The 13,424-nt window shown below is 32.6% G+C and overlaps 1 protein-coding gene across 1 annotated transcript; it reads right to left on the bottom strand.

Annotated features, from left to right (window-relative positions):
* Nucleotides 1-8,142: 8,142 nt before the first annotated feature.
* On the bottom strand, nucleotides 8,143-10,009 carry LOC129758012 (uncharacterized). Its single transcript, XM_055755429.1, has 2 exons — nucleotides 9,376-10,009; nucleotides 8,143-9,287 (listed from the first exon to the last, which is right to left on the bottom strand). Exons 1-2 carry the CDS (start codon nucleotides 9,891-9,893, stop codon nucleotides 9,242-9,244), a joined length of 564 nt encoding a protein of 187 aa, XP_055611404.1. The 5' UTR covers nucleotides 9,894-10,009; the 3' UTR covers nucleotides 8,143-9,241.
* Between the last annotated feature and the right edge of the window lie 3,415 nt (nucleotides 10,010-13,424).

Below are 13,424 nucleotides of genomic sequence, written 5' to 3'. Positions count from 1 at the left end.
ATGGTCATTTTTGACCCCTCCCTTTTTAGTATGGAAGGGGAGGTTTATCACTATTATTGAGAGACACTGCTTCGAACATTTTGACGCAGCATTAGCAGTGATGAATATCACCCTGAAAAACTTACCCCATTTTTATCATAAGTCGAATCGAAATGCAGTTTTCTGATGAAATATTTGTCATAGCTTAGCCTTTCAGAAAAACCATTCGGTCGAAGGAGACCAAAGTTATTCATGAAAAACTGGATTTCCATGTTCCTCCCGAACAAAATGTCCCCAAATCCCATGCACATTTTATGCTCGTTGAGCGACCCCTTCCCTTAATCCGATCTGGCTCAAATTTGGCATGAGACTACTACTAGGCCTAAGATCAATTTAAGCCTGCAGCGCATAACATTGCATAAGCGTGAAATTTCTCATACAAATTTGGGGCAGTCTAGTGTGCACTCATACAATTTCTGCCTCTATTCTGAATTAACTTTTTACGTGTCGACTTTTGTTTTTTTCCTTTATAACAAAATTTTATAAACCAAATATCCTTAATTTTTATTCTATTTTCGACATCTTTATTCTCCATCCAACAAATTTTATTTAATTTCTGCTTATCCTTTATCTCATCTATACATTCCTTCTCAACTCTATTTATTCTCAACAGAATCTTTAATTTACAGACATTTGTTTTTCTAAAATACAAAATTTTATACCCTAAATATCCCTCATCTCAATTCTACATTCCATTCTCTGCAAAAGTTTTTCAAATCTTTTTTTTCTGCATATTCTTTATTCCATCCGAAAATATTCTTCAGCCTTTCCAATTTATGCTTTTCCTGTCGCTCTGCTTTTGTTTACCAGAGCCAGAATAATCCGCAAAAAACATTTTTAGCAACAGCTTTCTCAAACTGTGCTCTTCCCATACCGGAAGGCCAAATCAAACAATCAGCAGCAGCAGCAGTTTTGAAAATCTACGCTTCTAAAGCCAATCAGTCTTATTCCTACGAAAGGCCAAATCAAAACAATCAGCAGCAAAAGCCTTGAAAATCTGCGTTTCAAAAGCCAATTCCGTCTTATTCCACCGAAAGGCCAAATCAAAACAATCAGCAGCAACAGCCTTGAAAATCTGCGCTATTTATGCTTATTCTACCAATCAAGCCATTGTCGTGATTTTAGGAATTTCAATTAAGAGATTCACTTAGACACGTCTGTCGCTCACAAGAATAGATCAATGACTCACTTTGTTTTGTTTGTTTGCCTAGTGTTGCCAAAATAACCAACGTTGCCATAGAAATTTATTTTATTTTATTTATCTTCAGTGTTACCGAATACAACTATTATTTTATTTTATTTTTAATTAAATTTGATTAATTTTCTGAATATCCTTCATCTCATCCCTACAATTGGGATATACCTACATATTTAATAGATTGTGACGTGTACAGTTAAAATAAGCTTGTAGACAAAATGATAACCTATTTCAGCATATATTTCGGTTACTACGATAACTTCTTCGACGGTAGTCTTCTGTGTGGTACACGGAAAATAAAAAAAAAGGTAAAATTTACCGAGAAGCTAAGTGATTTTGTTCCACCCATCTTACTCTGTATTTTTTTTTCATTCACCTAGCAAAAAGATAAATGATACCTTTTTCGCATTCACCTAGAAAAATAGTATGGGAGAGTGGGGAATCATGGGCCACTTTTTTTCGTTGTTCCATAACGTCTTTATTATAAAAGATAAAATGAAAATAAAAAATGGTATGGTTTTCTACATTTTCAAGGTATCAGATTTTTTTTTCAAATTTTTAATAAGTTATTTTCCCCAAATTCTGACTGTTTGAAAAAAAGCATTTTTTTTTTGGATTATGAAAAATGGAGGGGAATTGTGGGCCACCAAATCCAAATTGACCAAATAACATGCAAAGTTTATGAGTTGACCCAAAACTGTGATTTCCTAATTCATTTTGTTATTTTAAAGCAATTTCAGATGATGAAATAAAAAAGAGAGCTGTGTATGATCGCATAGATTCCAAAACCTGGCTCGCGAACGTTTTGGCAAAATTTCTTATATAGGATGGACAAAATATTTTTCATAACTCTTCATTTGGCATAAGAAAACTTTACACATAGGAAAACATATTTTAAGTTCTGAATGTGTATAAAAACATAAAAATATAGGTGATGTATAGATATGTGTATAGATGTGTGGCCCACGATTCCCCACAAGCTACGATTTGCAAACTGGTTGCGTTTGTGTGACTTATTGATGTTTCATCAAAAATTCCTTTTCTACGTGAAAGATCATGACAAACCTAAGATCATAAGCGTATGAGCATATTTTTGTTATGCACTTTAGGTTCCCCATCGATGAAATTAGCGGGTGTTTTTTTAATTATGTAAGTAAATTTTACTAACTTTTTTTAGCTTGATAAATAAAAAAAAAGCATATGATGCGTATTTCAGTCAGCAACATATAGGAATATATGCTCACGCAAAGCGACGTCGATGACAGTTGGTTTGAGATTTTTATCTCAACACACATCTGAGATATTTAAAGTTGCCCACGTTTCCCCATGGCCCATGATACCCCACTCTCCCCTATATAATACCTCTGTCCCATTCACTGATTTAATAGGTAAATGCTAGTTGGTTTGGTAGGTTTCTTCAATCAATATAAAACAAAAACAAAATTACTTCAAAAATTTATATTTATTTGAGATAAATACCTTTTATTTATTGATGGAATGTATCACCTGTAGGATACAGATGAGCAAGCTAAAATGATCAGTGTAGAAAATGGTATTTATTGCTGACTATTTTCTAAGCGTGCAAGAAATTGAGAGTCGCATGAATGCGATGAGTGCATGAATGAAAGAGAAGGACGAACGAAAAGGACGATTAACGGAAAAACACGAACGAGTAACGACCAACGTAAATGGTCAGTCTATTGACGATTTTTCGAGGCTATAGATGCTTTCGGTTGTGCTTCTGAACTTCAGCATCACCGAATCCGACAATGGCGCAGTCGTGACTCCATGGATCGGGTGAGTATTGTGAGGAATAAAACGAAATAGAAACGGAATTGAATATTTGGAAATTAAATCGTTTATAAAGGACTTCGATGAGAAGGCGGAGATCCTTGCTAAATCATTGAGAAAAAAAAATCATTGAGAAAAAAAAATAAAATAAAATATGGGACTCCGATGGGAAGGCGGAGTTCCTGATAAAAGTAAAACAAAATGGACTTCGATGAGAAGGCGAAGATCCAAAAATATAAAGAGAAAAAAAAAGAAAACTTATATGAAAAAGAAAAAAAAAAGGACTTCGATGGGAAGGCGGAGATCCTGTTGAAAAGTAAATAAATAAAATTGATGGACTTCGATGGGAAGGCGAAGATCCAAAATAAGATGAAAAAATATTTGATAAAAAAATTTAAAGGACTTCGATGAGAAGGCGAAGTTTCTGAAAAAGAAGGAAAATTGAATGAATAAATTATAGTTCTTTGCAAAACAAAAAAAAAGTTATGAAAAATAAATGAAATTAAAAAAAAAATGAAGAAAAAAAAATTTGATGGACTTCGATGGGAAGGCGGAGATCCAAAAAAGTAAAAGAAAGTATTTAAAAAAAAAAAAAAAGTTTTGAGAAAAAAGCCTTAGTCATAGTGAAGATGAACAACTAAAGAGCATGATTAAGCTAAATATTCCATACATTATTTTAGTATTTACAAATTTAAAAAGCTTTTCATATTGTGAAGTTGTGAAGTATTTTGTCAAAAAAAATAAATAAATAAATAAATAATGAAAAATAGTGGAATACTACAAATGATATTAAAATTGAGGATCATTCTAATTTATTGCGTATTTTATTCGAATTACGAACTTAATTTTTTTTTTAGCTATGGGATTCAGGTAGTTGAAAATGATACTAACGTTTTAAAACACCATTCTGTTTAAGATACCAAGAAATTTGATTTGGATATAACAAGTGAGAAAGCAAGTTAATATTTACTTCACAACTTAGGAATTTTTTTTAATGAAGTACCGAAAAACTTTTAGATCATTACGAAGTTATCATGGGCACATAAAAAAAATGTTTAAAAAAAATATAAGTTGTATTCAAAAAGAATAGCTGAACTGTACGAAATCTGCTCTAATTAAAATTCAATTTTATATTTTCAAATTATCTTAGCTTTGGAACTAGACTCGATTTTTTTTAAATAACTCATCAATATACTTTCTCTGAATTTCGAATGAAACTGAGACAACAAATCTGAAATCTGCATCCGAATCTAAAGTCGAAATCTGTTACAACAGGTTTCATCGTAAATTTGATTTAAGTTATGTTGGATGTCTTTAATATCAAGCTTCTATCAAGAAATCTCAAATTTGTGGTAAAGATAAAAAAAAACCTATCTCGGAATAATGGTATTCGGGATTTGGATTTAAAAGGACCTATATTTGATCATCCAAAACTAGTTCTGAAAATGAATTCCTATTTGAATTCGTGTCGGAATCCAAAAAGGCATAAACGTAAATAATTTTCTGGGAATCTAGAATACGTAACTATTACAAAAAAATATGTGAATTCGAATACTGAAACTGCAGTTGAACAATTAGAGTAACAATCGTTATTATCTGAGATCTGAATAGGTATGATACCCAAAATTTGAGTCTTTAAACTTAATATATCTATTCAAGAATAATAGTACTTGAGATCTGAATTTGAACAACAACTTGTATCTACGAATCGAAACAGATTTCAATTTGAATCTAAACCCTTAAGTCTGGGAATTCAAAATACAAAGAAAAGAGCACTGGAACCTAATTGAATCATATTTTATATCTATAATAGAACCAGAGTTGTACAGTCTTGAAACGGAATGGGTATGAGACGAGAAATTTGAGTTTGTTAGTTGAATAGACTTATTGAGGCTACGAAGCTGTATGCTGTATGAGACTACGAAGCTGTATGATCAGATGAATTCAAGTCTAAAACCGGAATTAACAAACGTCAAATGTGAATACTGAATTTGCAATGATAAATAATGACATCAAAGATTTGATTACTACAGAAAGTAAGATATTCCTAGCTGGAATATGAATTTGAACCTGAATCTTAAAAGTAAACATATTTCTGACCGTAAATTTCTTTCCGAATCTGTGTCTGAATTCAATATATAAAAACGTCTATGATTTATACAAGTATGAGTTTTGAAAAAAATTAAAGGTAAACTAAGAATCCAAACTACTTATTAGAGCTACAAATCTATGAATCCAAAAAAAAAAACAATTTAAAATATAAAAAAAAGAAGTAATATCCGAGCTTCTAATCATAAATGGAATTCTGAATCCAACAATTCATGGGCCTTAGTCTGTATAGAAACATATATCGGTATACAGAATCCGAAATTGAAGAAAGAATTTTGAAAAGTTGACACTTGCTGTATTATTATCAGAAGTCTTTGCACTCCAACGACTCCAACGCTCGATTCTTCATATTCTCGGTTGATAAAATGCAGAGGTGTTCTGATTATCGTTTTTTCTCAAAAAATATCAAAAGCCATCAATTGTGTTAAATGAATGTTTTAAATATTAATTGTGAACTGGAGGAAAGAAGGATGCTTAAAAAAATGCATAGCGCACTTTACAATTCAGTTCTTTAAAACCAAAAAAAACGGTTTAAATTATTGTAATCAATTTTTTTTCTATTTTCGAATCGTGGTTATGAAAAAAAAAAAGAAATGTATGCTGAGATAAAACTTAATATTTGAACTAAAACAAAATTGATTTTGATTTAAAAAAAATTAATTCCAGAGGTTTAAAAAAATTCTATAAAGTAAAGGAAAACGGATTAGAAACAAAATAATTTTGATTTGTCCTAGGAGCAAAAATATTTAAAATTCCTTTTTTTCCGTTGCGTGTAAAAAGTAGGTTGATCAGATGAAAAATACGTATTTGATTTCAAATCATGAATGTTATTAGATGAAAGATTTTTTATGCATGGTTGATGGTCAAAATTCTGCCATCGTTTAAAGTTTAATTTTAATGTAAACGGAATTGTTAGAGAAAAAAATGAAAGAGAGGAACTGGAAAATCAGACATCCTATGAAGCAAGTCAGATTTTGTAAAGCTCTGAAAATATTGAATAATCACGGTTACTACAGCGGTGAAACGGGATAACTTTTCGCTGATTTTCAAAGTTACCTTATACATCACAAATTGTTGCTGAAAAGTTGTTTCATTCTTGTAAAACACAATAGGTTACTACTATTTATATACCAGCGGGAAATCCCTTTAAAATACTACTCAATACTTCTCTTGGAGAGTAGAGGCAAGGGAGATTGTAGGATACAGATGAGCAAGCTAAAATGATCAGTGTAGAAAATGGTATTTATTGCTGACTATTTTCTAAGCGTGCAAGAAATTGAGAGTCGCATGAATGCGATGAGTGCATGAATGAAAGAGAAGGACGAACGAAAAGGACGATTAACGGAAAAACACGAACGAGTAACGACCAACGTAAATGGTCAGTCTATTGACGATTTTTCGAGGCTATAGATGCTTTCGGTTGTGCTTCTGAACTTCAGCATCACCGAATCCGACATCACCGTGTTAGAAAAAAATGTTGAGGCAAGTCCTTTCTTTGTCAGGGTCGTGGCAATTCGACTTCGCTTTCTTTCGAGCCACCATGGCCGCTGAACCCTCCTGCATTGCGTTAACACATTAATGCCCTTCTCCGTTTTAATCAGGTCAGGTTCATGGACTAATTCCTTCTCATTTAGAGAATATTTTTTGTGAACACATCACTCAAAAATATCCACGCGTTTCCCAAGGAATATTTAAATAAGGTAGTGTCGAGAGCCATATTGGATTTTTTTTGTGACGTCACAAAAACGAATGTATCGAAAATTTATATGCGAATGGCAGAAATTTCAAAGAAAAACATATTTTAGAACGAAAATGAATTCCAATTACATTTTGATTGTGTTGTAAGACCTCTATTTCACTATGTTATGAAATTTTTTGGTCCTTTGAAGATTGCATTATGTTTTTTTCTCATTTTAATAATGAACGCAATGTCATCTTGAAGCTAAAACGTTCAAAAACGAAGATAAAATCTACTTTTAAAATGTCTAGCTGGTAGTTTTTGAGTGTTCAACTGATTGTCATGATTTTTATCCAATCGGTTTACCATATTCAATTCTTATGTAGAACAATTAACATCAATTGATTATTGTTATCTCGATTTACTAAAATGCGAATAAATAATTGTGGTTTTATATAAAAGTTTGTTTTTTGATAACTTTTTGTAATAAGGATCTTAAACTGCACTGACTTGATCATTTTCATGGAAGACTTTGAACTAATTTTCAAGTTTTGCAAATTTGAGTAAGGAAAATCCACTATTTTTTCGAACTTCGATGGTCTATTTCATACAAAAATTACTCGAAAATCCATCTTTTTTCGTGCAAATCTTGAAGAGCAAGAATCCTTCTAGAATAACAGGTATTAAAAGTGGAACATTTCCAGCAAATTCTTCAAATTATCAACGAAAAAGGCCAATTTCCTAGTAAATTAACAGATTTTTCGTGATTGTGACGTCGCAGTGTGTACTAATACTAAAGCAGGGCAGCCTCGACACTACCTTCTTTAAATATTCCTTGCGCGTTTCCGAGATATTTGGTTTTTGATTAGTGTTGTTTTAAAACAACTCAATGCCTTAAAGGGTTATTCTAGTTTTAATTTCATTCATTAGTGTTTTTATCATTCATAGTTTTGTCTTGTTTTAAATTAATTTGTTTTGTTACAAGTATATTGGTTTCCTTGTTTTATGTTGTTTTGTCTTTCTTGTGTAACCTTAATCCATCTTATTTATTTTTGTCTGATAATGTTCTACCCTGTTTTATTCTGGTTCATCTAGTTTTATCATGATTTATATTGTTTCATATTGTTTACATCGTTTTGATCTGATAGATATACTGTCGCTGCCGGCAAGTCTGTCATATATGTAAATACAACGAATCGAGAAAAACGGCTTTAAAGATTTTTATAAACTTTCGTGGATTTCTCGTTAAAAACTTTACCTTTTCTTTTTCTATCTTGACAGATATTAAGATAATTGTTGTAAAATTTCGTCCAATGTTTATTTTTGCTTTGGAATTTGCTGATGCAGAGGAAAAAATAATATTGAATGTACCCGCTAAGCTGTCCCATATTCGGTTATTCTTTTGTAAGTTGATCATTTGACTCCCTCTATCTGCGCTATATAATTCACTTTATTAGCTGCTTATATACTGTCTAAAATAAGTTTGAAATTATGTTTTTAGACGCATCTCGATAAAGAAAACGTATAAATAACACCGTTCCACAACTTTTCGACCTGAACCTTCATCCACACTTCATCTTTTCTAAAGTTTTTCGGTCGATGATGATTTAAGAAAGATTATAAATACAAATTAAATTAATGCTGAATCAGAAGCAGCAAAGCATCTGGGCTGCAAATATATAATGAGAAAAAGCATTCAATATGACTTACGGGTGTTCCATAAGCACGCTTATTTTGGTTCATTGATTTGACATAGCATAACAAAAACTTAAAAAATATGGATTTATAGCTGACTATTTTCCATGTTTTACAACGAACAATTTAATAAGCCTCATACGAAATTCCGGTGGTGGAATTTACCCATTAGGCTAAACTTAGCTTATTAAAATTATTGAAATTGTTATTTTGACTTTACTACACTGTTTTATCTAGTCTAACTTTCGTTATTTCTATGAATGCTTACTGAATGAATATTTGTAAAACTAACGTAAGTTAGAGGAGCAATTTTAAAGCATTCGGTAAAAATAAATATATGTGACAGCTTTGCGGGTATACTTCATATGAAACAGACATGACATGGTATTTTTTCATAAATGTTGTGAACAAAGTTATGAAAGTTTTTAGTCTACATCAATTGGCATTCAGGCCTATAATGTTGCCGAGGAGTTTATTTTTTTAACACCCTATACACGTGATTCCGTATTCACCACTTTTCATTTTGCTTGCGAGTTTCGAATTCTTCAGTTGCACAACATACATTCAGGCGTTTTTTCTTGTGGTGAAAAAAACACGAGCACATCAGTATTTCAAATTGAACCGGTTTTTTTTTATTGACTGAAAGGTGCTTAACTGCTTCACACCCGGGACGTACTTAAGTAAATGCACTTTAATAACTGCTTTGTTTTAATCCGTGGATACTGTTATTATTAGGCATAAGCTTCATTTTCAAGCTGAATCCTGTTTGTTTCAATTCTGTAAGAAAATGAGGTAAAAAGTTCAAAATTTGCAGCTAGCTTATAATTGATAGACGGAGATCAGCAATGATACATTTTAAACTCACTCATAACTCGGCCCCTCAGCATCGAAATTTGAAGTCGTATTGAACACCACTCGAATGATGGGCAAACTGTTGATTGTGTTCCATAGTCTCTGGGTCCATGATGCTTCCTCTTGCGCTGCTTGGGGTGTCACGTCCAATCGATCCTGGGCCACTGGAGCGGCACGTGGCTTAGGCTCACTGATACTAAACTGGATCGGAGAATATTCCCACAGCTTCTGCGTTGTGTTGTACACCAGATCCTTAGATCGGTCGATCACACGGCTTCCCACTCGGACCGGAAACGTTGCAATGTTGATGGCATGCTCAGCTACGTTTGCCAGCGTTTCTCGGGTTACATCCACGGCACCATCCACAGCGTCCTTCACTGCAGCTTTGGTCTGTTCCAGAAGGGCTTCCTCCCGGGCGATGAGGGCCTTCTGGGCTTCGATTGTACGAGTGATTATCGACCCATGTGTTACGGGTGCGAAATTTAAGGTTGAGCTGACGAATAGAAGCGAAAATAGAAACCGCAGTATCATGTTGGTTTGGTGGTAATTTTAGGAACTATATGGTACACACAGGTGGCTCGAGCTGGAATGAATGCACTTTTCTGGAAAACAGCCACTTTTGACCCGGGCAAAATGGGTCTCGAAAACAGGTTGTGTTACTTTCTGGAACTATTTCGCAATCAATTTTTGTGGTAGCTATAGAAAAATAACGCAGAGATAGGCAATGTAATAATGCGTTTGAATTCAAAGTACATGATGCTAATATTTTTTGAAAATTGGAGAAAAATTAAATTACCTAACAGCATTGATTCTGTTAAAAACACACTAAAACTTAGATAAAAAATATTCCAGCTGAAGGTAGATTCTGGATATGAAAACCATCGTATTGGTTTATCGCAGAGAAAACCAAATTCAGAATAAGTGATTTTCTGAACGCGTTCATCTAGAATAGAAAAAAAGTATCGAACACGTTCTGAAAACATTCCATCAATTTCATTTGTTTATATAAGATTCCATGCAAAAGTATCTTATGTTCTCTTGTAACATCAACTATGTACCGTAAACTGAGAGAACTTTGATCACTTTTTTCATTCGGTTTTGCTTTTTCATAACACCTAAAAAATTTAAAACATTTACAAAAGAAAGGAGAATAAAGTATGATCATTGATTGCAGAATGTTTAAACGGCATTAAAGGCTACAGTTAACCCTAACGCTAATCCGCTCTTGAGTGTCAATATGTCAAGTTTGGCGGCTTGTCACTTTATTCGGATGCATTCAACTAATACAATTTCTTCGGGGACCAACCCTCAATGAATAATTGAATTGAAATCTTTGATTTTTCATCACTACTTTCTTTTTATAGACGCACCCACCCTAGAAGCCCAGGAAAAAAACTCCTTAATCAGACTTTGAATAAAGGAATATTTTAAAAAGGTATTTCCGAGAGCCATATTGGATTTTTTCTGACGTCACAAAAAACGATTGAACCGAACATTTATATCAAAATATCAAATTAATTCCATTTTCAGTTTAATTGTGTTGTAAGGCCTATATTTAACTGTGTTATGAAGGTTTTTGGTCCTTTGAAGATTGCATTATTTTTTTATTATTTTATGAATGAACACAATGTCACATTGAAGCAAAAACGTGCAAAATTGAAGAAAAAATCAACTATTAAAAGGTTTAGCTGGTAGTTATTGAGTGTTCAACTGATTTTCATGATTTTTATCCCACCGGTTTACCTCATGTAGAAAAATATACATCAATTAATAATTGTTAACTCAGTTTACTAAAATACTAATGAAAAATTGTGGTTTCGTATAAAAAAATGTGTTTTGATTACTTTATTGCAATTAGGAACTTAAGGGAAGAGTAGGCTGATCTTAAAAAAGTCAGACGTATATTATTTGGCAGCTTATTTTTCGAAAGGGAAATAATGGAATAACTTTTGTTCTTCAAGTAATTTGAACGAGCCCAACTGTCTCAGAAAATCGCTGCATCAATATTTCGTATGAAGAGCTCTACTATCGGAAAAAGATGACTTCCGTTGGCTCCAAATTTTCCGGTGTTGAAGGATGTTGTTTTCCGGTTGAGTTGGATCATTGGTGCTGTTTCACATCTTCCTATCGGAAGCCGGATTTGGTAAGACCTTTCTTTTTATTCATTTCTTCATGTTTAATCATTGTAATGAAAAACGGGCAATTCGAAAAGGCTTGAAAAATAGTTTTCAAGTGTACATTTCTTCAAAGAGCCCTTTTTCTTAAAAAAAAATCATGTTGTATTGATGATCAAGGTGATATGAAATTAGTCTCAACTGAGCTGAGCGCCTCGAGCGGGTTGATCACTTTTTCTATTTTTTTTTTCGTTTTTATTTTATTTTATTTTATTTTATTTTATTTATTACAAATATGTAGTATAATGTAATTCAATTCAATTTTTAAAGGCTATCCTGCCAATAATTTTAATTTGAAAAAGTAAAAACTATAGTAGATATTTTCAAGCGGGTTATTTGCGGGGACAACAAGAAAAACTAATTTCAGGTGAAATCTACAATTTAAAAGTTGATGAAATAAAACGCGAAAATATGAATTACTTTCTTAGAAAATTGAAAAAAAGTGCTTGCAATTGTTAAAGTTTAAGAATAGTAGTGTAGGCCCAAGGTCTATAATCAAAGCGCGATACCATTGAACAGAATCAATCGAGATTGTTTGAAGCGAAATGTTTTCGGAAGTTTTTGTTTAATTCTATTCCATGTCCATGATATTTGTTATTTCTTATCAAAAGTAGGTTCGAAATTCTGTGAGGTGTTAGGGATTATAGTTAGGGAAACAGCTCGCTAGTGGGAAATTCGAATGGTTGCTTTTCTAATTATTTGAGTAATCATAAAACATTTTTGAATTTCCGAATTCAAACGTCTCGGAGATATGAATAAGAGTTTCCTCAGAAATGGAATTTAGAAGGTGTATGTACAATAAGGAACGCACCATCTACCAAAAATGGCTCCTGATCCAAACCTCTCCCTTACTTACATAACACTTTCCGGAGATACTTAAATATAGCTTCGCAGCCGTATAGACGGTTTCTATAGTTGATGATACTGACTTATCATTGTTTCAAAGTTTTTCAAAACAAACTTTTGAAAAAAAATGAAATAACAGATTTAGTATCTTACTAACAATCCTTCCTTCATCCCTCATTGACTACTTAGGACGTGGTCGGCGCCGTTATTGATCATTGTTTGAAGGAAGAGCATGAGTTTTGTGCATTGAGAATGAATTTCTAATCCCAAGCTGCATTCTTTTGATCCTTGCACAAAATTGATGGCCTCGATCAATCACGGGTAGTAACTATTGGCAATGTGGAACTCGTTCTACTAAGCCACGCCAGCGATCATGGAGCTCGAAATGTATTCAATACGTTTATTTTAAATAATCAAAGAAAAATATAAACTTAACTGACTTGAACATTTTCATGGAAAACTTTGAACTGATTTTGAAGTTTTGCAAATTTGAGTGGGGGAAATCCACAATTTCTTCGAATTTCGATGGTCTGTTTTGTAGAAAAATCATTCACCTTTCACGATGTGACAAAATACGTTATTAAAAATAAAAAATGACCACCAAAACGGCACTCGACATTCGAAAGATATAGTATTCAGGCATATATCCTGAAAATTTGGAAATGTTTCATCGGGCTTTTTTGAAATTAGAGCGATATAAAATTTTAAGTCAATTTGCATTAAATTTCCAATGGGGTTTTTCGACCTTATGTTCTATGACCATGGATTTTTCTGACTACACATATTTTATGACAATCACCCAGTTCAATGACTTTATAGAAAATTTTATGGCCGACAACTTTGTGGAAGACTGGAAAAAGATTTGAGTTGATCCTGAAAAGTTATTGGCAATTTTCCAAAACTTTATTAGACTGATTGAAATTTTTTCATGTTTCTTAAGTTTTTTTTCAATTTCGCTTCACTAAAAAGCGAATATCTTTACAGGCGTAGTTTGAATCAGAGTTGCAAGATTTCAGATAATCATTTGAAATTGATACTCACC

This window comes from Uranotaenia lowii, chromosome 3 (assembly GCF_029784155.1).
Source record: "Uranotaenia lowii strain MFRU-FL chromosome 3, ASM2978415v1, whole genome shotgun sequence".
NCBI lineage: Eukaryota > Metazoa > Arthropoda > Insecta > Diptera > Culicidae > Uranotaenia > Uranotaenia lowii.
The sequence above is the reverse complement of the archived record's forward strand: the minus strand, read 5'-3'. Positions and strand labels throughout refer to the sequence as shown.